Source organism: Eptatretus burgeri, chromosome 2 (genome assembly GCF_056783735.1).
Source record: "Eptatretus burgeri isolate ZD-2024b chromosome 2, Ebu_testis_v1, whole genome shotgun sequence".
NCBI lineage: Eukaryota > Metazoa > Chordata > Myxini > Myxiniformes > Myxinidae > Eptatretus > Eptatretus burgeri.
The window spans coordinates 38,687,742-38,713,388 of NC_140962.1; the positions used below are offsets into that span (position 1 = coordinate 38,687,742).

Consider the following 25,647-nt stretch of genomic DNA (forward strand, 5'->3'; position numbering starts at 1 on the left):
ACTGAGGTAGTTTTTTAATCCAACTGTGAGGTAGTTTTTTAATGGAACTGTGAGGTAGTTTTTTTTAATTGAACTGTGAGGTAGTTCTTTTTAATTGAACTGTGAGGTAGTTTTTTTTTTAATCGATCTGAGGTAGTTTTTTAAATTGAACTGTGAGGTAGTTTTTTTTTATCGAACTGTGAGGTAGTTTTTTAATCGAACTGTGAGGTAGTTTTTCTAAATCAAAATGAGGTAGTTTTTTTAAATCCAACTGTGAGGTAGTTTTTTAATCCAACTGTGAGGTAGTTTTTTAATCCAACTGTGAGGTAGTTTTTCTAAATCAAAATGAGGTAGTTTTTTAATCCAACTGTGAGGTAGTTTTTTAATCCAACTGTGAGGTAGTTTTTTTAAATCCAACTGTGAGGTAGTTTTTTAATCCAACTGTGAGGTAGTTTTTTTTAACTTAACTGTGAGGTAGTTTTTTTTAACTGAACTGTGAGGTAGATTTTTAAAATTGAACTGTGAGGTAGTTTTTTAAACTGAACTGCGAGGTAGTTTTTTTTAATTGAACTGTGAGGTAGTTTTTTTAACTGAACTGTGAGGTAGATTTTTAAAATTGAACTGTGAGGTAGTTTTTTAAACTGAACTGCGAGGTAGTTTTTTTTAATTGAACTGTGAGGTAGTTTTTTAAACTGAACTGCGAGGTAGTTTTTTTTAATTGAACTGTGAGGTAGTTTTTTTAAAATATGTATTCTTTTTTTCTTAATTATTTTCACCATAATGTTGTTTAAAGTTTCTTGATATAAGAAGAAGATTTATTTTTGACCATCAATAAAAAACACGTGTTTTCCCTTTATTAAACGAACAACATCTACTTTTAATAATAATGATGTACTCGGAATATCTTTGGCGACTTATTTCCAAGTACTGTGCCGGTAATTTTTATATGTTGTTAATGCCGCCGTGCACCGGTGTGTTCAGTTAACAAGTTTCTTGTCGTGCTGGCCAAATGGCTTAAGCATTCAAGCAAGCAATTCATTGGAATCCGTTGATAAGGAACGGCTGGCTTGGGAACTGAACACTCCGGGAACATTTTGAGTCGTTTCATTACCCATGATGCAGTGCGCGGGCGCCATATTGGTCGGCCAAGCCAAACAAGCGACAAAAGGTAAACAAGGCCAAATGATGCAGTAAGCAAATAATGACGAGATAAACATGCTCGATTGTAGGACTCCTGATGCTATAACGTTGCTCGGGAAGTGAATACAACCAACATGGCGGCGCGCACGGCATTCTGGGATTGCTCTGAAAACACTTTGAAGCCTTATTTTATTCACTTATCAATGTCATAATGAAGACGACCTTTAATTGTAATAGTGACATACAATGAGGAGGTGACATATTTATTTATTTTTCTCAGTTGGTTCTTCAATGCATTTGCGTTGCCATTTCCGGTGTGGAGATTGGAAATCGGGGGGTGTAAAAGAAGACGATCCAGATCGGCGGTGTAATACAAAATATTTAATCTGCTTAAACTTACCTGAGTTTGTCGTTAAAGACGAAGTGCATTTTGTATAAACTGATGACGTGTTGCGATTTAAACTTTTACGGTCGCCCTACGTCACCGTGCTTCCATTGAAGAAAAATCTAGAAAGTCGCGTGGTGCATTGTGGGAGTGTCGTTGTGCTTTCCTCCTTGCTCGGCAAAATGATGGTAAGAGTTTGCAATCCGGCGTCATCCTCTTATTTTAGCTAGTAATTTTTCTTCGTAACTTCACGGATGAAGGTATAGCACGGTGTACTTGTGTGAAGGTACTTTTGAATGTGTTTCCATTGGGTGAGATGTGATGTGCACCGCCGGAGAGAATCGATGACATGCTTTGGTCGTCATTGTACAGTGTCGTTGACGTGACCGGTGTGTGCTCGCTGTGGTGCAGCACGCTCCAATAATCCTCCTGAAGGAGGGCACCGACTCGAGCCAGGGGATCCCGCAGCTGGTCAGCAACATCAGTGCGTGTCAGGTGGTCGCTGAGGCGGTGCGCACGACCCTCGGCCCCCGGGGCATGGACAAGCTCATTCTGGACTCCAGTGGTTCGTTCATGGTTCTCGATGTTGTCTCGGGTCATGCAATATGGTGAATTTGCTCGCGTTGCCGTCGGTTCGTAGAGGTTTAAAGACCTCGCTCGGTCATGGTAACCCGCTTGGTCATGGTAACCCTCTCGTTCATGGTAACCCTCTCGTTCATGGTAACCCTCTCGTTCATGGTAACCCGCTCGGTCATGGTAACCCGCTCGGTCATGTTAACCCGCTCGGTCATGGTAACCCTCTGTCATGTTAACCCGCTCGGTCATGGTAATCCTCTGTCATGTTAACCCGCTCGGTCATGTTAACCCTCTGTCATGTTAACCCGCTCGGTCATGTTAACCCTCTGTCATGTTAACCCTCTCGGTCATGGTAACCCTCTCGTTCATGGTAACCCTCTCGTTCATGGTAACCCTCTCGTTCATGGTAACCCTCTGTCATGTTAACCCGCTCGGTCATGTTAACCCTCTCGGTCATGGTAACCCTCTCGGTCATGGTAACCCTCTCGGTCATGGTAACCCTCTCGTTCATGGTAACCCTCTCGGTCATGGTAACCCTCTCGGTCATGGTAACCCGCTCGGTCGTGGTAACCCGCTCGGTCGTGGTAACCCGCTCGTTCGTGGCAACCCTCTCGTTCGTGGCAACCCGCTCGGTCGTGGTAACCCGCTCGGTCGTGGTAACCCGCTCGGTCGTGGAAACCCGCTCGGTCGTGGTAACCCGCTCGTTCGTGGCAACCCTCTCGTTCGTGGTAACCCTCTCGTTCGTGGTAACCCGCTCGTTCGTGGTAACCCTCTCGGTCATGGTAACCCTCTCGGTCGTGGTAACCCTCTCGTTCGTGGTAACCCGCTCGTTCGTGGTAACCCTCTCGGTCGTGGTAACCCTCTCGGTCGTGGTAACCCTCTCGGTCGTGGAAACCCGCTCGGTCGTGGAAACCCGCTCGGTCGTGGAAACCCGCTCGGTCGTGGAAACCCGCTCGGTCGTGGAAACCCGCTCGGTCGTGGAAACCCGCTCGGTCGTGGAAACCCGCTCGGTCGTGGCAACCCTCTCGTTCGTGGTAACCCGCTCGTTCGTGGCAACCCGCTCGTTCGTGGCAACCCGCTCGTTCGTGGCAACCCGCTCGTTCGTGGCAACCCGCTCGTCCGTGGTAACCCGCTCGTCCGTGGTAACCCGCTCGTTCGTGGAAACCCTCTCGTTCGTGGTAACCCTCTCGTTCGTGGTAACCCTCTCGTTCGTGGTAACCCTCTCGGTCGTGGTAACCCGCTCGGTCGTGGAAACCCGCTCATTCGTGGCAACCCTCTCGTTCGTGGCAACCCTCTCGTTCGTGGTAACCCGCTCGTTCGTGGAAACCCTCTCGTTCGTGGTAACCCTCTCGTTCGTGGCAACCCTCTCGTTCGTGGTAACCCGCTCGTTCGTGGTAACCCTCTCGTTCGTGGTAACCCTCTCGGTCGTGGTAACCCTCTCGGTCGTGGTAACCCTCTCGGTCGTGGTAACCCGCTCGGTCGTGGTAACCCGCTCGTCCGTGGTAACCCGCTCGTCCGTGGAAACCCGCTCGTTCGTGGAAACCCTCTCGTTCGTGGTAACCCTCTCGTTCGTGGTAACCCTCTCGTTCGTGGTAACCCTCTCGGTCGTGGTAACCCGCTCGGTCGTGGAAACCCGCTCGGTCGTGGAAACCCGCTCGGTCGTGGAAACCCGCTCATTCGTGGCAACCCTCTCGTTCGTGGCAACCCTCTCGTTCGTGGTAACCCGCTCGTTCGTGGAAACCCTCTCGTTCGTGGTAACCCTCTCGTTCGTGGCAACCCTCTCGTTCGTGGTAACCCGCTCGTTCGTGGTAACCCTCTCGTTCGTGGTAACCCTCTCGTTCGTGGTAACCCGCTCGGTCGTGGTAACCCGCTCGGTCGTGGCAACCCGCTCGGTCGTGGTAACCCGCTCGGTCGTGGAAACCCTCTCGTTCGTGGTAACCCGCTCGGTCGTGGTAACCCTCTCGTTCGTGGAAACCCTCTCGTTCGTGGTAACCCGCTCGTCCGTGGAAACCCTCTCGTTCGTGGCAACCCGCTCGTTCGTGGTAACCCTCTCGTTCGTGGTAACCCTCTCGTTCGTGGTAACCCTCTCGTTCGCGGCAACCCGCTCGTCCGCGGCAACCCGCTCGTCCGTCGTAACCCTCTCGGTCATGGTAACCCTCTCGATTGTGGCAACACGCTCGTTCGTGGAAACTCGCTCGGTCTTTCTGGTCTTATAAATGTCAGTCTGCTTTCCCAATTCCTTGATGCCTGTCTCTCACAACACGTTTAACCGTGTTGTCATTTGTTTTATTTGGATCTTATGTAACTGTAACAGTCTCTTCACTGATGTGACTGATGCTGCTTTTCCCCATGGTGTACTGGTGAGAACAGTAAAAGGCTTGTGGGTAAAATAAATCTTCTTCGCAGTGTCTTCCTTAGTTTTTCCAATCGGTTAAAGCCTGGCGTTGGCTTAACGGTTAGGGTGGTGGCTTGGGATCCTCGGGTCCTGAGTTCAAGCCCCATTATCCACTGAATTAACACCTTGGGTTGACTCAGCCTGTCATCCTTCTGAGGTTGGCAAAATGAGTGCCAGTGTGGCAGCCAAAAGGCTGCACACGAAGGGACGGGGTTTGAACGGATTGATTAAATCTGGTATTGGTGTGGTGCAGGCATGATGGGCCGAATGGCCTCCTCATGCACCTTAATTCCTTGTAAATCCTTGTAAAATCTTTGCAGTCTTCCATTGTTATGTTGCATATCTCAAACTGGAGAAATTGTTGCATATACCCGCCGGCTCGTGATCCCAGCACCCGACGGCTCGCACTATTATGCATTCCTTTGAATCCAAATTAAATTTGTAGCACAATATACAGTATTCCCGTTTTATTGGCACCGTGATGTGTAGCCTAAACTTTATATGCAATCCTTGCCTTCAATACATCGTTTTTCTTGATGCTTTATTTGATGTTGCATAGGCAAAGCGACCATCTCAAATGATGGTGCGACCATTTTGAAACTTCTTGATGTGGTACATCCAGCTGCAAAGATGCTTGTAGACATCGCCAGAGCACAAGATGCAGAGGTACAACTCTGGGAAGGAATGAGCTCTGATTTTGTGCTGTAATATTGATGAAAGTGAAGGTTGCTGCTGTTGGGGACATTTTCCTTTTATGACATAATTTCAGTGTATTATTATTTCCCCCGCCGAAGATTGACACAAGTTGTTTTCATGTCCGTCTGTGTGCAGGATATGTTAAAAAAAGTTGTGGAAAGATCCGGACAAAATTTGGTGGACAGGTTGAAAGTGTGACGAGGACAACTTGTTTAGATTGTGGTGAAGATTCAGATCCTGATTCTAGAATTATTTAAGTGGTTCTTCACCATTGAGAGATGGGGCCAAAAACAATACATAGCACAATGTGTCAAAACATTATTCGGACGGTCGAAATTGAAAAATTATTCGGACGAAACTTGGTGGATGAATTGGTTAGGTGACAAGCCAATTCCATTTTGGTTCAGGTGTGGATGCAGAACTGACCTATCAGTGGGGTACAAAACATAAACTGTTCAACATGGTGGAGGTATCCGTTCTACTTCATGCTGTTGTTGTTATCCCCACATAAAAATAAAAAATAAATTAAAAAAAAAACCACGGTGGAGGAGTATTGTGATCTTCCTGTCTGTCATGCTGGCTCGCTCCGAAACGGTTGTGCAGAAATTCACCAAATTGGGTACTTATGATCACGTGACATGAAGGTACAAGAGCAGGAACATTTGGGCTCCATTTTGGTTCCCTTTGAGGCTTTGAAGTGAAGTACCAAAAAAAATGTAATTACAGGCACATTTTAAAACATTTTTTTAAATGAAACTTTGTATTTGCAATCAACATTGAGGGATACAATATGTAACGTAACGTTTTTTTTAATTTTATTTTATTTTTACGAAAACGAAATATGTAACTTATTATTATTATTATTATTATTTTGTATTTGACCTCTAGTTAATGTCCCAGGGGTGGGGACTTTGGGTCATGCAGTCAAAACGGGGGGGGGGGGGAATAACAACTTAATATTTGGTCATTCTTTATGGAACTTTGTGCCACCTTTCAACTTTGCTTGAGGTTGAAGGTAGGAAGTGTGGGATCTTGTAATGGCACACCATCGACTTTGCTGGAGTATTTGAACCTCTTTCTATTATTATTTTTTGTGGTTGTGTGCTGGTGTTAGGTTGGAGATGGAACGACCTCTGTAACTCTTCTGGCTGCAGAGTTACTTAAGCAAGCCAAGCCACACGTTGAAGAAGGAATCCACCCACAGTTGATCATCCGTGCATATCGGAAGGGTGCCACGCTGGTATGGAGACAGAAGAATTAATAATTGCAATTCACGACCTCCTCATATTAAACACAGACATATAGACACGTATATTTATTTGTTTATTCAGGCCGTGAAGCGTATTTTGGAGATTGCTGTGAAGGTAAAGAAAGAAGATAAAGAGTGAGTCAACATCATATATACTGTATATATATATATATATATATATATATATATATATATATATATATATATATATATATATATATATATATATATATATATATATATATAATTGAAAAATGTTTTCTGGAGACTATTTACATTTAATTAAAAAAAAAAAATGTTTGACTATTTGCATTGTTGGTAAATTGATTTATGAACAATCATTCATTGAATTGTCTGTGACTGCCTGCATAGAGAGTTTATGCACCTCCTACGGCAATGTGCGGCGACTGCTCTCAGCTCCAAGCTTGTGGCTCGGCAAAAGGAGTTTTTTGCCGACCTTGTGGTGCAAGCTGTTGGCATGTTGGATGAACACCTGCCCCTCAACATGATCGGCATCAAGAAAATTCAGGGGGGAGACATTGAGGTGCTGCTGCTCAATTATGGGATGCAATAAAGTTAATGATGCACGGGATAGAGCAACTTAAATGTCAAACGTATTGTGGAGCAAATAGAGTGAAATTATGAGATCTTGTTTTGTTGCTTTGTCGGGAGTTTTCATTGGATGTGATAAAGCATGTTAAGGTGTTTCTGCTTCCAAGCAGATGTAAGGCAGCCTCAGGTGAAAAACAAAATGAGAAGTGAGAATTTGAGAACATTGGTACCCTTTGGGTCCATCAAGGCTGGTCTTTAGTCTGCGGTGAAGCTGCTTGCTATGGGGGTGGAATATGCTCTTACGAATTTGGCAGCCATGAGCACTCAACATTCAGGTCCCCGTAGCTCAGTTATTTTGTTAAGTAAATGGATAGATAGCTCCCTTTCCCCTATGTCTAATGGGAATTAAGTGTACGTGTGCTGTGAAGTTATTTTAGGGATAGGATTTTTACCATAACAACAACTACAACAACAACACTGCTCGTGGCATTGTCCGCGTGCTTGTCGGCATGCGTTCATGGGTGGAATTCCATGCCCCAAGCAGTGTGGATGTCGCACCAAATATGGTCACGAAGCGTTTCGTTCTGGCTTGGCCCCAAATATGGGCATGGAACGCTTCGTTCTGGCTGCGCGCCAAATATGGGTATGCGTCGTTTTCCGCCCAATGGGCGACACGCGGATCAAAGCCGGGGCGGTCCTTCTCTAGAAGGCGGAGCCGCAACACGCCGTCCATCCAATGGGAGCAGGCGACGGGGGAGCAGGACCGCACCCCAAAAAACGACGGAAAAAGTATTGGATTGCGTCCTGTCGGCTCGAGCGCGCTTCTGTCTGGGCCTGCGGCTGACTGCATCCCTTGCATCCGAGGCGTCTCGTCTGGCGCATTACAACAAGCGGTCGACCATCTCATCACGGGAGATCACCTCATCTCGCCTCCTTTGGGTTCGGCTGCCCTGGTCCGTTCTTTGGTGCCTGGTGCTCCGGGAAGGGGCGGTCGTCCAGCCGCGCGAACTCTGCCAGGTTGCCAGCACGTTCTCTTCCCTCAGCTCTTCTTCCCTCCTGAGCTGAAGGGGCAATAAAGACCTCGAGGTCCACCTCTTTCTGAGGTTTGTGTGTGTCTGTGGGCCCTGTCTAAGTAGAATTGTTCAAGAAATTGCTTGTACATTTGATTCCTTTCTTTATTTGGATCTCTGCCCTTACGTGCTCCCCTCGTCCCCCGATTATTGTAAATAAGTTCCCCTCTTGTTGAATGTACCAGCTCGTTCTTTGTCATTTCTGCCTTTGGTTTAGCAATGTCGCTGCGTGTTGTCGGTTTATCGGTGCGTGTTTTGGTTGCAATGTCGTTCCGCTCGAGGCCTGTCGAGGGTGTGAATTCCCCGGTAGCTTGCCGCGTGGGTACTTAGGTATATTGAAGTTTGGCAATTAACCCGACCCCACGCGGTCGAATTATTGGTGATTCATGGTCCTGTAAGGGTCCCGTGCCTTTCGGACTTATCCGAGGCTCCTGACCTAAATTCCGGTGTGTTCGGTGGAGCCGACTCTACTGTTCCCTCTTGCGGTCGTGATCGCCACCGATACCCTGCCCCACAACAATATATTTCCAGCAACCATGACAGGTTGGAAATTTAAAATTGTACAAATGAAGACTTTGCGGTGGGGGGGGGGGTGTTTGTGGGAGCAAGCTCACATAGCCCCAAGCCATTGTAATGGCCATTTTCCATGTTGCTCAGGTTTAGTTCTTTATTTGAAATATATTAGCAGTCTTTTATATTAAATATATTTTTCTCTGAAAATCTATTCTCGACCCGTTGCTTTTGCTGAATGGTTTAATCAAAAGGCATGTTGCACTTGACAAAGTTGTTGCAATTCTGTCTCTAAGTCTTAATGTAAAATGAAGTGAAACATGTTTCAATAAAAATAAAAAGGGTCTGTATATACAAGAATGAAAAACTGTCCGTCCGTCCGTGAAGCCTCGATATGTCTCTTACTTATGTACTGTTTGAAAGTCAGTTGCACCCTGACTAAATGTACGTCTTAATTACATACTGTTGAAACGTACCTTTTTAACCTTTCGATGCCATTAGACATTTACATCTTTTAGACCCCTTGATACCCTACATACCCCTAAAACCCCCTAGAGTCTGCAACCTTCAGCACTTCCAAGATCCTGAAAGTCCCTTTAGACCCTTTACTCCCTTCAGACATGTTAGACAGCTTAGACCCTTGACCATTTAGACCACATAGACCCCTTTTTTACATGCTTGAGAGATTAGAGCCTTTCAATCCCTTAGACCCAAACTACTATTCAAAGGTACCCTTGAGACCAGCGATCTTCACGATTGTTTTAGAGGGGGGCCACTTTTGCCCATAAGACATCGGTGTAAGAGCCACCACACCGCCTGCAGGACTCCCTCATGGCTGCTATTAGGCCCCGCCGCCACATACTCTTCTTCATCGTGGTTAATTTGGGGGGGGGGAACAAAAAACGTATGCACTTGTACGCCCCCCCCCCCCAAAAAAGAGTACATTTGATATCCAGTAACACCTGCCCTGCTTGGACTATTTGGGGATTGGCCTATTCTGGATTATGGAGGTTTCCACCTTCAGGGAATTAAATAGCTGCATATCTTGTTCCAAATTTGATGTTGAAGGTTATAGTTCAGCCGATGAGGAAGGCTGCTTTGAACTATTTGGAACTTTCCCTTGCCATATTTAATGTCGTCCACTGCGGATTTCACGACTTGCTTGAGTTTCTTCATAATTTCACACTTTTTGGTCAGTGATCGATGCTTTTGGAATTCTCCTACATGAGGTGCCAACAACATCTTTCTACACTTCCTTCAGTATGTTTCTTTACGCAGGTGAAGAGGACAAACTCCAACACGGTCAATGCAGTATAGTTCCGAGGTGAATAGGATGACCTAAGAACACCTTGTTATGGTTTGCACTCGTGTATTTGTGCATGCAAGCCCCTGCATTATTCAGCATTGGAGTGTATTCTTCCATGCTTGACTGCCAGACTATTTTTTAATCCAAAACGTTTTCTGTCTTTCTGCATCTTACTGTATGCAATTAAATCTCTTTTTTGTGTGTGAAAGCTATTTGTGTGTTTAGAATGATGTGCTTGGACGTTTACCCTCGACCCTTTAAGGTCATTCCAATGAATATCGCTGGTCACTTGATACAAGGGGAGTTCAAATGGTTCAACAAAAAGGATGCAATGGTTCAAGACCCGCCAACATGTTGTTGTTTTTTTTTAAATATATAAGTATATGCATAATTGGTAAGAATATATATATATATATATATATATATATATATATATATATATATATATATATATATATATTGTTACAGTTGTGGGGTTAGATTGAGGAATTTCATTGGAAAGTTAGGATTGTATGGAGTTGCTTGGTTCGTGGACATGGAGGAGACATGTCAATGTAAATTAGGTAGGGAAACTGAGCTTGTGTTACTTGTCACCACATGGGGGGTAGTGCTGTGTTAATTAGATTGGGATTAAGACCAATTGCCCCCTGTGACCTTTGTCCTACGCTTTTGCATTTACAAGCCTGCAATGAAAGAATTGTGTTTTTATAACGACACCAGACGTGCCAAGCAGGCAGAAGCCCCGCCTTCCCGGTTTTCGTGCCAACAAGCCATGCCCGAAGGTTGAAGAAAGGTGAGGTTCAAAGAGCAGACAGCAGTTGTGAGAGGAACGTGGCTGGGATGGAGGATCTCGCTTTGCTCTCCTCTCGGCACAACGAAATGGCTGCGCGATTCTCGTGTCATGTTGTAAATTTGCCCACGTGCTCAGCAAGACTCGAGTCATTGACTGTTGTTCGGCTGAACCGTGAAGTGTGTACGTTTCAGAAGCGAGGAGGAAGAGGAGATGGTTTTGTTGGGTTGAGTTGGGTGTGAAGGACATGGTCGAGAGACGGCGGAGCTATAAGAAGGTGTGTAAGATCAGGGCATTACGCCTTGCTTTCCTTCGTTGCATAAAGAAGACTGCATGATTCTCGTATTTGTGCTGAGGCAAATTGGCTCGTGTAGTGGAGCAAGACACTGACCATTGACTCGTGGCTGGGTCATGAGAGACCGACCTTGAAGCCTCCTGTATATCACTGAAGAGAGTGGCACCATTCTGCAGAGAGCAGCGGCGTCGGCCAGCGTGATCGACGAAGCCGCACGGCAGTTGGTGAGCCCTGGTGTTGAATACCGCCTCACAAATGATCTGACGTACGTTTTCCTGCCCAGAGAGCGGCTCGGTGCCATATTTGGGCACGTCTTCCCACGCAGGACGAAGCTCCTTGACCCCAAAGTTCAATAAAGACCATCTCGAGACCAAGCTGAGTGCCAGAATAAAGGGAGGACTTTCTTTTGTTTCATTTCTTCCTTGTCTGTATTAAAGTCAGTGTGTAGAGGCGTCTCGACTTTCGGCTTTAATTTACCTCACGTATTATTACATTTTGAATTACCCTTGTAAATATTTATCTATTCTCATTAAATCCCTATGTTTATTTTAGGTTGTGGTTATCCGTGTATCTGTGGTGGGTTTGAGTAAAAACCCTTTGTGTTGTGCTTCCATCGTGCACGTGCCGCTCTTGCCCCTTCCGCATGCGCCATAATATCTGAAGATCACATGTTCGCCTTCTAAGGAAAACTGCTCGGCAATCCGGCCTGGTCGGTGTTAACCGCCAGTCCACCACAACTGGGTCGGGGGGATGAACTTAACTGGCCAGACCGGCGACAATATTTTTGTGCATATGCCTTATTATATACCGATGTGTTTTGGACAATTGAGTCTCGTTTGTAGAATCTTTTGAGCACCCCTTGTCATTGGTTAAGCACAGCTACGTTGTTTTTTTTTGTTTTTTTAAACAACTTTCGAAGCCAAGTTGGAGAAATGCAACACATATTTTGAAACTTTAATTGATGATGACTATATCTATTTCATGTGTTATTCCAGATTCAATCAACAGACAAAAAAGGAAACTTGAACTGTATCTCCAGTTGTAAAGAAACTTGTTGATGTTGGAAGCATGAAACACCACCGAACCAAGTTTTAGCATTGTCAGGAAATCGGTACCCAAGATCTGACATTTCCATGATGGCTGTATTGTTGACTCCAGCCCTCCACTCTTCCCTCTTCAGTTTGTCACATCTGAGCTAGAGAGCTAAACGAGATGTAAATACCAAAGCAAGTACTTTTAATTGTAGATTACTGCATTAGGTGAATGAGTTGTGGTGATTTTTCTTATCACCGTTCTCGCCAAAGCCTAAATTGCAGTGATTTACTTGATTTTTCTGTGATTTACTAACGGATATTGTGTTGATTTAACAGGCTTCACGCCTGGTGGCTGGCGTAGCCTTCAAGAAGACCTTTTCGTATGCTGGCTTTGAGATGCAGCCCAAGCATTACGAGAACCCACTTATCGCATTACTGAATATCGAGCTCGAGTTGAAGGCCGAGAAGGAGAATGCTGAGATTCGGCTGAAATCCGTGCAGGTACAGCAGGTTGAAAATATTGTGTCGCCAGTTGGTTGTTCGCCATACTGGAAAACGTAGAGATGTTTATAAATTTGTTGAAGACTCTGCACTTAGTACATTTGGGTGATGTTTCGCCATGTTTTATATCTGCTTTTGACTTTGCTTTGGTAGTGATATAACTTTGAGTTTTCTCTTCTATCTGAACCAATCAGGAATACCAGGCTGTTGTGGAGGCGGAGTGGTCCATTTTGTATGAGAAGCTGGAGAAGATTGTTACATCCGGCGCTCGTGTTGTACTTTCTCGGTTGGCCATTGGCGATGTTGCTACGCAGTATTTTGCTGACCGTGACATATTCTGCGCCGGCCGTGTTGCTGAGGATGATTTGCGCAGGACCATGATGGTGATAAAACATACTTGATTATTGGCATTTTTTGTTGTTGTTGTTGTTGTTGTTTACTGTATGTTTATATTTTGTGGCATTCAAATTGTGCAAATAAGCTACAATAGTCCAAATAATGAAAGTTTATTGAGGATATAGTTTATAATTAATAAAAATTACATATATACATTTCTTATTCATCATGTGTTGAAAAGTAATGGGGCATGTTGAAAAGGAATGCCTCCTATTTATTATTATTATTATTATTATTATTATTATTGTTATTATTATTATTATTATTTTTTTTTTTACTTCTCCAAAACAGGTAAAGGTATTTGAATGAAATGGAGAGATATTAACATCAATCTTTATTCTACCATGGTGCATATTTATTTCTCAACATAATCGCCACTGCGGTGCACACATTTCTGCCAATTTTCAAGTATTTTTGTGATGTCATGATATAGCTGTGCATCCTGCTTACCTAACCAATGCCTAAAATTTTTTAAACCAAATTAAAAAAAATATTTTTCTGAAACAAGACTGCCCAAGTGCATAGTGTCCAAATTTTCAGCTCAAACCCTGAGAATAATGAAAATATCCAAGGAACCGCATACTCCTTCCCAAAATTGGGCTCTGAATACGAAGACGCGTAAGGTTCAGAAAGGGTGCTCGATATCTACCGATCTGGAAAGGCTATCACATAAAGATATTTAACTACACTCTCAAAAAACAATTTATTTTCCACCTCAAGTGGTACCAATCTGTGAAATTTGGAGTCCTGTCTCATGGATTAATATACTGTACATCATAAAAGTGTGGGAATTAGTAAAGCAAGATTCTTTGCTAAGTATTCATGATTTGGACAGTTGGGTTAAGTTTGCTTTCCAAATTTGAAGATGACACAAAGCTTGGAGGTAAAGAAGTTGGCAGAGAGAAAGGGAGGAAGGGGGCGGGGGGGGAGCGATCAGATTCAGGAAAGTATTTATACTTTAATAGGTTGGGCAAAAGATTGGCAGATGCAGTTTAACATAAAGAAATGTAAGGTGCTGGGGATGGGTAAGAGTAATTAAAATATGGATTCCATAATGAAAGGTGCAGCCTTGGAGTGTGTCACATTTGAGAAGAATCTGGGGGTGGTAATCGATTTGAGGGTAAGCAGACACCACAATGTCGTGCAGCCATAGGTCAAGCCAATATGGTTTGAGGTTTTATTCACGGGGCAAATTATAAATTGTAAAATCTAATGTAAACTCTTTACAGGAATTTAGTGAGGCCTTTAAAATACTGTGTCCAGTTTGTGTCAACAGATCTGAGGAAGGACATTGGGCAATTCCAGAACTTTGGATGTAACACCAAATCCAACAGTCTCAGAGACTCGTGTTTAAGGAGCGCGATCGCTCTCGTGCGCTATCACACTCATTGATTTTTGTCCAGAGGCATTGTTGATCACGTGCCTGGGAAATAAATAAGAGAAAGAAGAAGCAGAATAGGGATTACAGGTATCCCCCACTTAATGAAGCGGTTACTTACCTTAATAACCCCTCTTTTCGGCGAACCTTCCTTATGCGGGACATGGTTTTTCATTATTTTTGATGGGAAAATTACACTGGGTTTTGTAAACGTTATGTTTAAACGTTATGTTATGTAAAAGCAAAGCCATATGCTTGGTATAATAATGGTTTTAGTTACAAGTGATGTTATATTATTATTTACCGAATAATAGACACACTAACACATCCACCAAATTACATCTGAATCCGTCCACAACTTTTTGAGATATCCTGCACACAAACAAACAAACAAACAGGGGTGAAAACAAAACCTCCTTCCACCTCCACCTCCATCTTGAGTCCACGTTTTCGTACGGAAGCGGGGGGTGGTGGAGGAGTTGGTTATTTTTAACCCTTTCATTCTGAAAAGTTAATTATTCCCAAGCCTTCTGAAAAGTAACTTTTAAATGGGGAATTAAATCACTCCATCAAATAGTTATTCGTGGAAAAAACGTATTTTACTTGTATCATCGCCATGCCATAGGAGTGACATTGCACGATCACCATGACACTGTCATTGTGACGGTTCTTTTGTTGTAGAAAATGAAGACCTTAGTTAAGGGATGAATAGTCCGAAAGGAAAACATTCTTTGAAGCGAACCTTTGCAATGCAAACCTTCGGTAAGCAGGGATACTTGTACATAACAGTAAACTACAAAGGAATGATGAATGTTACTCGAGCAACAACCAGTTAAAGCTCTGAAATCAGATGTTTTACCCCATCACTTCAACAGTGTTTGGAAGAGAGATTCAGCTCCTTTGATCAAGAGGTTTGCAAGCATAAGAAGTGGCTTGACCCAACCAATTGGGGCGATGTAGAGTCCGATTTCCAGTCACTTGAATTTCTGGCCTCCCACTTTGAAGTTACACTTAGCCACTGTGACTTTGATAAATCCAAACTGAAAAGGGAGTGGAAAGACCTGAGGTACACAGTGAACCACTACTTCAGCAAAGTGAAAGCCAAGTCTATGTGGAAAAAAATATCTTCAAGTCCTGCAAACATGAGTTTTGAAATGTGTATAGGTGTCAGCAATAGCATTGTCGAGGAGGGATTTAGCCATCTCGCTAACATGTTGTCAAACAGGAAGCTAAATCTCATGCATGGCACCATGGAGAATCTCCTTGTTGAAGTCAACAATTTGGGCTGGATAGAAGTGATGGAAGCTGCCCTTGACAACAACATGAAGCTACGGCGGAAGGTCAAACTGGACGTCATCGACTACCCATCAGGCACCCTTGTAGCACCAGAAAACGGTGCAAAATCAGGTGTAGTGACTTTGAAAAATCCAGCAGCAGCAGTGACTGTATTGTTGGCATCAGCAGTGATGATTAGTTCTGGAGGTGGAAGTGGTAATAATCGGAATAATTTGGACACGTCAGAAATGGAGGACGACACCCGATGATGCCGACACGGAAGTGTTTTGTGGAGGCTCTTGTTGGCAGCTCTGAGAGTGAGGCCATTACATTGGTTGTGTTGAACATTGGTGGTGGTTTCGTGTTGAACCCAGGCTGGTGTTGGATGACAACATTATGAATATTTTCTAGTTGGAGGTATACTACCGGTCAAAAGTTTTAGAACACCCCCATTTTTCCTGAAATTTAAGCAGTTTAATGTTTCATTGTACTCTGAAATTAAAGCATAGAACAAATAAACAATTGCAGAGAAAAGAGAAATCATGGAATCGTTTTGTTGAACAAAATTTAATCAAAATTTTTGACTCGTCAAAGTAGCCACCTTTTGCAGATGTCACAGCCGAACATACACGTGGCATTCTTTCTGCAATGGAAATCAAATATTGTTCGGAAAGTTCTTCCCAACACTGTTGCAGAAGTTCCCAGAAATGTGTTGCACTTGTAGTTTGCTTTGCTTTCACCCTTCTGTCCAGTTTTCCCCAAACCAGCTCGATGGGGTTCAAGTCTGGAGACTGTGCTGGCCATTCCATGATTTGAAGCCTACCGTGTTGTTCTTTTATTCTAAGGTAGTTCTGACAGAGCCTGGAGGTATGTTTTGGGTCGTTATCTTGCTATAGGATGAACCCCTGACCAACTAGGTGTAGACCAGAGGGTATTGCATGGCGCTGAAAAATGCTGTGGTCGCCCTTTTGGTTCAGGGTGCCAGTCACTCTGTGCAAGTCACCGACTGGATCCAGCAAAAGATCCCCAGATCATCACACTTCCTCTTCCAGGTTTGACAGTTGGTGTCACACTGAGGAACCATCCTTTCACCGACTCGACGGCGTACAAAAACACTGCATGATGAACCGAAGATTTCAAATTTTGATTCTTCGGTCCATAAGACCTTCTTCCAGTTTCAGTACTCTACTGGCAGTACTTCATGGCCCAGGCAAGCCTCTTTTTCTTATTTTGCCATATCAGCAATGGCTTTTACTGCCACTCGATCTGTCAAACCTGCAGCTCGAAGTCTTCTCTTCACAGTTGAAACTGAGACTTCCTTACTTCGACCAGTGTTAAGCTGTGCTTGAAGCTGCTGTCCTGTGAGCCGCCGATCACGCAAGCTGTTGACTCTCAGAAACTTGTCTTCTGATTGTGTTGTGGCTTTGGGTCTGCCAGGCCTCTTATTGTCAGAGTCTCCTCCAGTTTCCAAGTGCCTTTTGATGGTGCAGGAAACTGTACTCACTGACACCTTGTCTACTTTGCAATTTCTCTGAAGGAAAAACCGACACTTTTAAGGGTTATTATGGTCTGTCTGTCTTCCTTTGTTAATTGTCTTTTTATTGCCATTATGAGAGCAATATACTACTTCCTGCAGTGCAATATTGTCCAAATAATGCTTCAGAGGGTGTAGCAACACAGTCTGTCCCAACACTGCTTTTATATAGACAGAGGGTTTGTAACTAAGTAATCAACAAAAGTTGGGACACCTGCAGGAATTGTTTGCATCAACTTTCAAGGCTTGATTTCCTTCCATTGCTGCAGAACAGCTGCAGTTGCTAACCCATTATTTGTTCCCTGAAAAGGGCCTTTTTAACAACTCTGAAATTTACATTATTTTTCAGTTTTTGGTAACCTAAACTTTTTATTTTTACCGCTGAGCTTTGTACCATTTCACGTTATTCACTGGACTTGAACTGCTTCAATTTCAGTAAAAACTGAAAAATAGGTGTGTTCTAAAACTTTTGACCGGGAGTGTATGCTCGATATTTGGATCAGGGACAATTTGTATGAAATTGACAATGCATTGCAAGTGTTCCAAGTTTTCTATCTATCTATCGACATTATCATCATAATGCAATCGCTCTCAAAAAAAATTTGAGGAGAGTGATATTGATGGGAGCAATTGCACTCTCAAACAAAATTTCAGGAGAGCGATTTACAGCTCCCGCAGATTTTACAAACACGAGTCTCTGATCGTCACCATTATTTGCAATTGCATTAGATTGTCACCAAACTATTTTGATCGTGCTGATATCAACCCACACTTACCGCCTCAAATTTTGCCCCCATGAAGGAGCTACTGTTCTGATGAATGATAAACGCATAGTATTGACACCAGCAATGACGCACTGCTTGGGCTTCTGGCTCGGCCAACTTAGAAGCCAAGTAAAGAAACACTTTTTTTGTGGTGAATGGTTTTAAATTGTTTACACATGCATTTGTGGTTGCACAAGCTGAGGCTTTGAATGTGAGGCACAGCCCTCTGAAATTGTTATGGTCACATATGCAGTGACCACTAAGGAACCACTTTACATTTATATTGGAAGCTACAATTAGGGGCTGTGGAACCAATGTCTCAAAAGTAAAAAAAAAAAAAGCTGAGAGGTTTCCAAAGATTTGGCAATTTAGATGTCTGATCTCAAATCAGTCGTGATTTGATATCGGATGTCTCAAGAGGCAGTTTTGATGTTTTTAATATCCCTCTCCCTCCCCCAGTCGTCGACTCTTATCCTTGACCAGCATGCAATGCGTGTACACTGTACAAGCTTTGGATATTCCTTCAAAAAAAAAAAAGACACTGGTGTAGTGACTCTTTGATTCTATTGTTCTGTCATCAGCGATGTGATTATCTGAGTGATCTGACTTTTGTTACAAGACTAAAATGGTAACCAAATATAACTTGATGCTTGACTTTGACCCGTTTAGGCATGTGGCGGTGCCATTCAGACAAATGTTTCCGATCTACCTGAACATGTTCTTGGGTGTTGCCAGAGTTTTGAAGAGATTCAGATTGGGAGTGAAAGGTGAGATTCCAAGCTGCGAGTGCACATCTGTCTCTCAATGCTGTTTGGTTGTTGTCAATTTGATATGTAGAAGATTATGCAGAAAGCATTCGTAAAAGTACTCGTGGAATGTGGTGTTGATCAGTATACTGCACAAGCCTCGCTGAATGATTAAGCCATTATGGCAGAAACAGGTCAATAGACCCCGAGTCTCGGCACGTGTCCGCTTTTATTCCGAGGTGACTATTGCTCTATCATGTTCATCTAGCCTTTGTTTCAAATTCCTTCCAATTTCACCAATGTATAATTGGTCCGTCTCTGCAGGATAAATGGTGAAACACTCCTGTAGTTACCTTTGCCACCGAAGGTGGACACAGGTTATGTTTTCATGTCTGTCTGTGAGCAGGATATCTCAAAACATTGTGGACATATTCAGCCAAAATTTGGTGGACAGTTTGGGTGTGTGATGAGGATGAATCAATTTGATTTTGGTGACGATCCAGATCCTATAATTTTATAAAAACGATTCTTCATCAATGAGTGATTGGGCCAAAAATGATATCTCAAAAGGTTATGAATGGATTTGGACAAAACTTGGTGGACAAGTTGGGTGTGTGATGAGGACGAATTGATTCAATGTTGGTGAAGATCCACATCCGGATATGAGAATTTTATGCCTCTGCCGACGAAGGCATTATGTTTTCAGGTTGTCGGGCTCTGTGTGCATCTATCTGTCCATGATAGGTTTTCATTACTGCGATAACTTAATAGCTGAAGGGATCCAAGTCAAGCTTGGTACAAGTATGTATGATGATGCAAAGATGAACTGATTCGATTTTGGCATCAAGGGAGTCAGAGGTCGTGTCAGATTAAAAATCTGACACTGGAGAACAGCTGAAGGGATTTAAATCAACATGATACAAATATTATAATGATGTAATAATGTGGGTGGAGGCATATTGGTTGTGACGTCGAAGAGTGCCGTTCTTGTTTAAGTGATTCTTCACCATTCAGAGATGGAGGCAAAACAATATGTAGCACGATATTTCAAAAGGTTGTGTTTGAGTTGTGACAACTTGGTGGATGAGTTTGAAAGGTAACAATAAGAAGCCAATTCGATTTTGGTTCAGGTCCGGATGCAGAGCCAGCCTATCGGTGGGATACAAAACGTAAACTGTTCAGCCTGGCAGAGGTCTGCACTCTACCGAGTGCCATTATAAGTTTGATAGAGTGATTACGCTTGGAAAGGTGACAGTCAGCCAGAGTGCATCATTGTCTGCAATCTGGGTACAAATTTGACTTGGATGGGACTCGTGTCTTACACATGATGTCCAAGAAACGACAGATTTACGCTGGAGGAATCTTCGGTCAAGAGCCGAGAGGGTGGTCATACCCACACAATACACACCTCTGATAGAAACTTCAAAAACTGGATGTTTTTTAAACAGCTGGACAAGGTGAGCAAACGAACAACGCTCAATCCCCAACACCATGTCCACACATGTACAACACCCAACGGAGCCTCCACCATTCACGCAAACCACACGTCACAATATCCAACCCGGACGCAAACCCAGCCTTGTTCTTGCCCCGAAAAAACAAACGAGAATGGAATTATTATTATTATTTTTTTTAATGGCCTTTGAACTTTTGAAGCTGAAAAATTGTTGCACAATTAAAGCATTTCTTCTTTTGAAACGCAATATAATATTTTGAATAAGTGCAGGTTTGGCATCATCTCTTGTTGTTTAAAACCTATATTTGTTTTCCCGAGCACCTGACTTTTGAACATGCTATACACCAGATTTGATCACGCCCAAATACAGGAACCATATACCAAATCATGAGGCCACATGTGGAATGTGATAAACGGTTGAGAAAAGGCCAATTAGCAAATTGCCTGGAAAACAGGAAGCATTCCACTTTTTATTTTTTGTATTATTATTTCTTCAGGTTCTAAGGCTCAAGAATGAGCGGTGCATTCATACAGAGTCCATGGACAATATCACACTTGGTTTCAGACAAACACAGCTGGTAGCCTCAGGTAAAGTGACGTAACTTCTTTGTGTGCACTCTTGGTGCCGGTGATGCCATCCTGTGATGTCTCTCTCTCTCCATCGTCAGTGAGACAAGTAAGGAGAAATCACTCCCCCACATTCCTCCATGGGATGCCAACCGATGGGGTTTGTCAGTGCTCTATCCTAGCATCCAAATGCTGTGTCGTGATAAAACCGCATGTTCCGTTTTTGGAGTCTTTAATATGATTGTCAGTAGCAATCCATGGACCTCCCAGATTTCAGAGCAGATTATCCAACCACAATGCCACTGAGTCTCGTTAACCTAAAAAAAAGAAAAACATTTCAAGAAAAATGTAAAAACATACTGCAGACTGATGAAATCTCAAAAATAAAAAAAACTAAACAAAGTCGGAATGCTTCCACATTATGATGCCACAACAATCCTCTTCTGGTCTAGCATCACGATATCTTTTGACATTTTCCTTTTGTTGTGGGATTGTGAAGCACATATCTCCGTCAGGCTGAACATTTTGCATTTTGTATCCCACTGATAGGCCGGATCTGAATCCGGACCTGAACCAAAATCGAATCGGCTTTTTCTTGTCACCGAAGCAACTCATCCACCTATATATTGTTTTGGCCCCATCTCTCAACAGTGAAGAAGCATACAAAGACACAAAAAAACCATTAAAATCTTTGTTTCAAGAAAAAAAAAAAGATTCATTGTTCAGTTAATTAAATATCGCGATATTTATTCATTAAACCAAACATGAATTTCTGATTCTGCGGACCTTTCAACGGTGTACAGTAGGCCTATGTCATAAAATTGCTTTGAAATGGTGTTGCAATACAATTTTGTGATCATCTTATGTTAAACTGCCATATTTTTGTGAAAATAATTCCACACCACTCTGTCAAATGTGATTCATCATACTTGTTTGTAGCATTGATAAGTTATGTATTAGGCTAGTTCCCCATGCTCGTGCTGAGTAAGCAATGCTACCCATAGTTATTTGTGCATAGTAACAAGGTGGCCACAATTGGGAAATGGTGTGGGTGGGAGGAGGGAGTTTGACATTTTCTTTTGAAGAAGTATAAAATAGATTGTGTGGATGAAGCAAATGTCATTTATAATGCACTTCTGAAAATGTGTAGGAGGAGGAACTACAGAATATTGACACGTCCCATGGTCAAGACTAGCATTGGTGCAAGGTCCATGGGATTAGGCCAAGATTGCTGAACTACCTTTCCAATTGAGGCCTAATTTCTGCCTCCCAAGCAGAAACGATGCAATGTAGACCTTTTAATGTCACAAGCCAGGCAGAAAAGGACGTACAGAAAAGTGGGATTTCAACAATTTGTTGACAAAAATAATAAATAAGGATCACTGCTCACCTCTACTCATTTGGTCCTCTTTTTTTTTCCACCTATGGAATCAACTTCCACATTCTCTTCAATCTCGTTCTTCCTTTTAGGTTTTCAAGACTGCTGTTGTCTACCATCTCAGATCATCCCCCATCCAAAACCATGATCTTTTTTACCTTCGTTAACCACGTAAATTCATCCTCCTTTTAATTTTCCAGTTCTTCCTTCCTGAGAGTTTCCTTCTGCATCCATCCTGTCCATCCCATGCATCCTTTTTACCCCTCATTCCTCCACACACCCATTGTTTGTCCAAATGTTCCTCTATTTTGTCCTAGAATTCCACTGTTGGTTTCCTTCCTCCTCTACTGTTCCTTTTATTCTGTTTCGTCCTGATCCATTCAATGTTCTCGCTCTTTCACGAGCCTTGACTTTATTCAAAAAAAAGATGAATAACAGAATGGGGTGAGTGGAGTTGCACACCCCAAAACACAAATTACGTGACCACTAGAGAACAAGAGCAAGGCAAAGCAGAACAAACCAAAGAGGGATTAAAATAAACAAAGAAAGAAATCAAAGATAGCAAGAGAGCTTGACTGGTCAGCTTGATGTCTTGACCTTCAGAGGCCATGGCTGAGCATACTGTGAGAATGCGGGAGGCAGAAAGATGACACCGTCCCTTAAACGGTCCCAGGTAGTGTCGACCGTGCAGATAACTACTGTCAAGCCAGTTGGTTTATTTGATGTAAAATAGTGTTTTGATGGGGCGGGGGGGGTGGGGTTGAATCGGAGTTGATGTTTGGCCCCTCTTTCAGGCCACCATCAAACAGATTTGTCTGTTGAAAAGTTAACTTGTGTCTGGCTAACAGTATGATTGCTACTCAGGTACAATATCTTTGCTGGGTGCCCTCAAGCTAAAACCTGCACCATCTTGCTGCGTGGCGGTGCAGAACAGTTCATGGAGGAAACAGAGAGGTCATTGCATGATGCCATCATGATTGTCCGACGAGCCACCAAGGTAACTTTTCTCTACTCCCCTACCCCCCCCCTTCTGGGTTGTATTGTTTTGCTTTCACAAGCTTCTCATCTTCAATAACACCAGATGAGCTGACTCGGCCTGTTGTCCTTCCGAGGCCGACAAAAGTACCTGCTTACGGAAAATGGGGAATTGCATCAGCGGCACAGCCACGCTTCCAGCAATGATGCAACGAGCAGCCATAGGCTGCAAACAAATTATAATATTTATTTATTTTATTCATTACACACACACACACACACACACACACACACACACACACACACACACACACACACACACACACACACACACACACACACACAGTTGCATTTTGGCGTAATCAGTAATGTATGAAACTGCAGTGTTATTGGTTTTTTATCTTTGTAATGATCTGTCGTGTCTCATTTGGGCCCAGTTCACTGGAAATGTAATTTTAGTTGTGTGGCACAATTGGGATCATAGTTTTTAACAATCATGAAAGGTAATCTTGTCAATTTTAACCCCATAAAATTAATTACCTTTGGAGTTATTTTGCATTTGAAGCAAGTAACTGAATACTTTGGTCATGCCAGTGGCATGTGCAAGTCATGTGATTGACCTGAGAAGTTTCATGTGGCCTTTTACCTTTTTTCTCCACAACTAACCCAATTTACAGGCCAGATTCTGGTACAGGATAACATCCTTCAGGGTTGATCAGCTCAACACCTTGCCACGCATCCAAATTTGATGTGCATTGCCCTTCCTTTGACAGAGCGATGCAGTGGTGGGGGGTGGTGGAGCAGTGGAGATGGAGGTGTCACGGTTTTTGCGCGAGGCATCACGTGCCGAGCCCGGCAAACAGCAGCTCCCATTGGCGGGTTTTGCGCGAGCACTCGAGGTGGTACCACGTCAGCTGTGCAGCAATGCTGGCTTTGATGCAACCAGCATGCTTAACCGCCTACGCCAGCAGCATGCTCAGGTTAAACAGCTCAAACTTCTCGGTCTTTGAAGATGCAGTCTTGATAAACAGCACAGTACAGGACTTCAAATGCATTTTTAAAGTCAGGTTTTCAAGTGACTTGTCGGTATTTATTTATCGTACACCGTTACTTTAGTCATGTTGAGAAACTGCAAGGTTGGCATCCAAATTGATTTGTTTTGTTGCTTTGTACAGGGCCACTTGTGGAGTGGAGTCGACGTAGTAAATGAGGGTGTGACAGACACATTCACAGCCTGTGTTTGGGAACCAGCACTTGTCAAGGTGAACGCCATCACAGCAGCCTGCGAGGCTGCTTGTCTAATCCTCTCCGTGGACGAGACCATACGAAACCCCAAGTCTACAGTGGATGCTCCTCAGGCCTTGCCTGGTGGTGGAATGGGCTGAGGGATGAAGGTTTTGTAGCACCCCTGTGGCTTGTGCTTTAATCGTTGTTTTTTGTTTTTTTTGATTTGCTATGTTGTGTTGATGATAGTTTTGTGCAAGAAAAAAGAAAGAAAAAAAGCTGGATTTTGATAGGTCCAACAGAGGAATATTCCTCCTGTTATTCAAGTGACAAAACTAATAAAGTTGAGTGTCCGTATTCTGTTTCATTGTTGTCTTGCCTTCTGCTGGAAGTGAGAAAAATTCTTTCCAACAGTTATCATCACACCATGAATCTCTGAGCTGATCCTCCAAGTTTGGAATGGATGTCTTGGTCCAACACCCAAAATCCTGTTTATTTATTTATTTTCCAATTTTGAGTGTTCAAGGTGAAACACTGAAAGCACATTTTGCCTTTTATTCGAGTCGAGCAGCATGAAATTTGGAAAAGATGGTTTGAATGATGTGTAGAAAATTTTTTTGGGGATTATACATGGGGTCAAAAGTTCAAATTAGTTCCAGCTTGCTGACCATTTGTTTTTCAACCAAAACAGATAATTTGCTCAAGAAATTCATTGCCACAGGCACGATTGATTTGTATGGTAGACTGAGCTGATGTCTTGGATTTTACATGGGTCAAAGGTCAAAAATGGTTGCAAAATTATGGTTTTTAGCCTGCCAAGTCTTTTTATTTTATTTTCCCTTTGTGGAGAAGACTTCGCATAAGCATACCTTGCCACTTGCTACAGATAACAACAGGCAGATGCTGGTACCGTTTTCCTTTTAATTTCACAAGGGTCACATGTCAAAAGTAAAGGGGGGGGGGTTAGCTCCTATTTTACATTGAAACCACTCCCAACACCGTATAAACCTCGGCCTTCATAATCATTGAAATCTCCTGCGTTGAAGCTGTCTATGGGCCTATCACTTCGTATCGCAGAGAGGCCGGTGGTCTGTCTTCTCCCACCTTTTTTCTGGTATTGCACCCTCTGCTCTCTGTGCTTTCTTTCATACCCTCCCCAGGTTTCTGCAGGGCTCATGTGGTCCACCATCATCAACCCCCTTCTGGTGGAACTCACAAAATCCAGAATCCACTGCTCACCTCCACTCAATAGTTCCTCGTTTTTTTTATTCCTGCTCGTTTCCTCGTTTCCTGTGGAACATACTTCCACATTCTTTTCAATCTCATTCTTCCCTCCAGGTTTTCATGACAGCTGTTCACCATCTCGGGTCATTCTCCATCCAAAACCATGATCGTTTCTCCCACCATTAATCAAGACAACCTCCTTGCAAATTTCGTTTTTCTTTCCCGAGTATTTGCTTCTGTATCCATGTTGTC

At 43.2% G+C, this 25,647-nt stretch overlaps 1 protein-coding gene across 1 annotated transcript; it reads left to right on the forward strand.

Annotated features, from left to right (window-relative positions):
* The first annotated feature begins 1,429 nt into the window (after positions 1–1,429).
* CCT7 (chaperonin containing TCP1 subunit 7) lies at positions 1,430–24,528 on the forward strand. Its single transcript, XM_085853116.1, has 12 exons — positions 1,430–1,692; positions 1,916–2,069; positions 5,035–5,141; positions 6,286–6,411; positions 6,503–6,555; positions 6,793–6,964; positions 12,314–12,478; positions 12,673–12,861; positions 18,495–18,592; positions 22,837–22,969; positions 23,721–23,927; positions 24,123–24,528. Exons 1-12 carry the CDS (start codon positions 1,687–1,689, stop codon positions 24,330–24,332), a joined length of 1,620 nt encoding a protein of 539 aa, XP_085709242.1. The 5' UTR covers positions 1,430–1,686; the 3' UTR covers positions 24,333–24,528.
* Positions 24,529–25,647: the final 1,119 nt, after the last annotated feature.

What these genes read in the sequence shown, in the direction of transcription:
- CCT7 (XM_085853116.1), top strand. An exon ending in TTCAGGGGGGAGACATTGAG is followed by an intron (nt 6,965 to 12,313) that starts GTGCTGCTGCTC and finishes TTGATTTAACAG; the next exon opens with GCTTCACGCCTGGTGGCTGG. An exon ending in TTCGGCTGAAATCCGTGCAG is followed by an intron (nt 12,479 to 12,672) that starts GTACAGCAGGTT and finishes TGAACCAATCAG; the next exon opens with GAATACCAGGCTGTTGTGGA.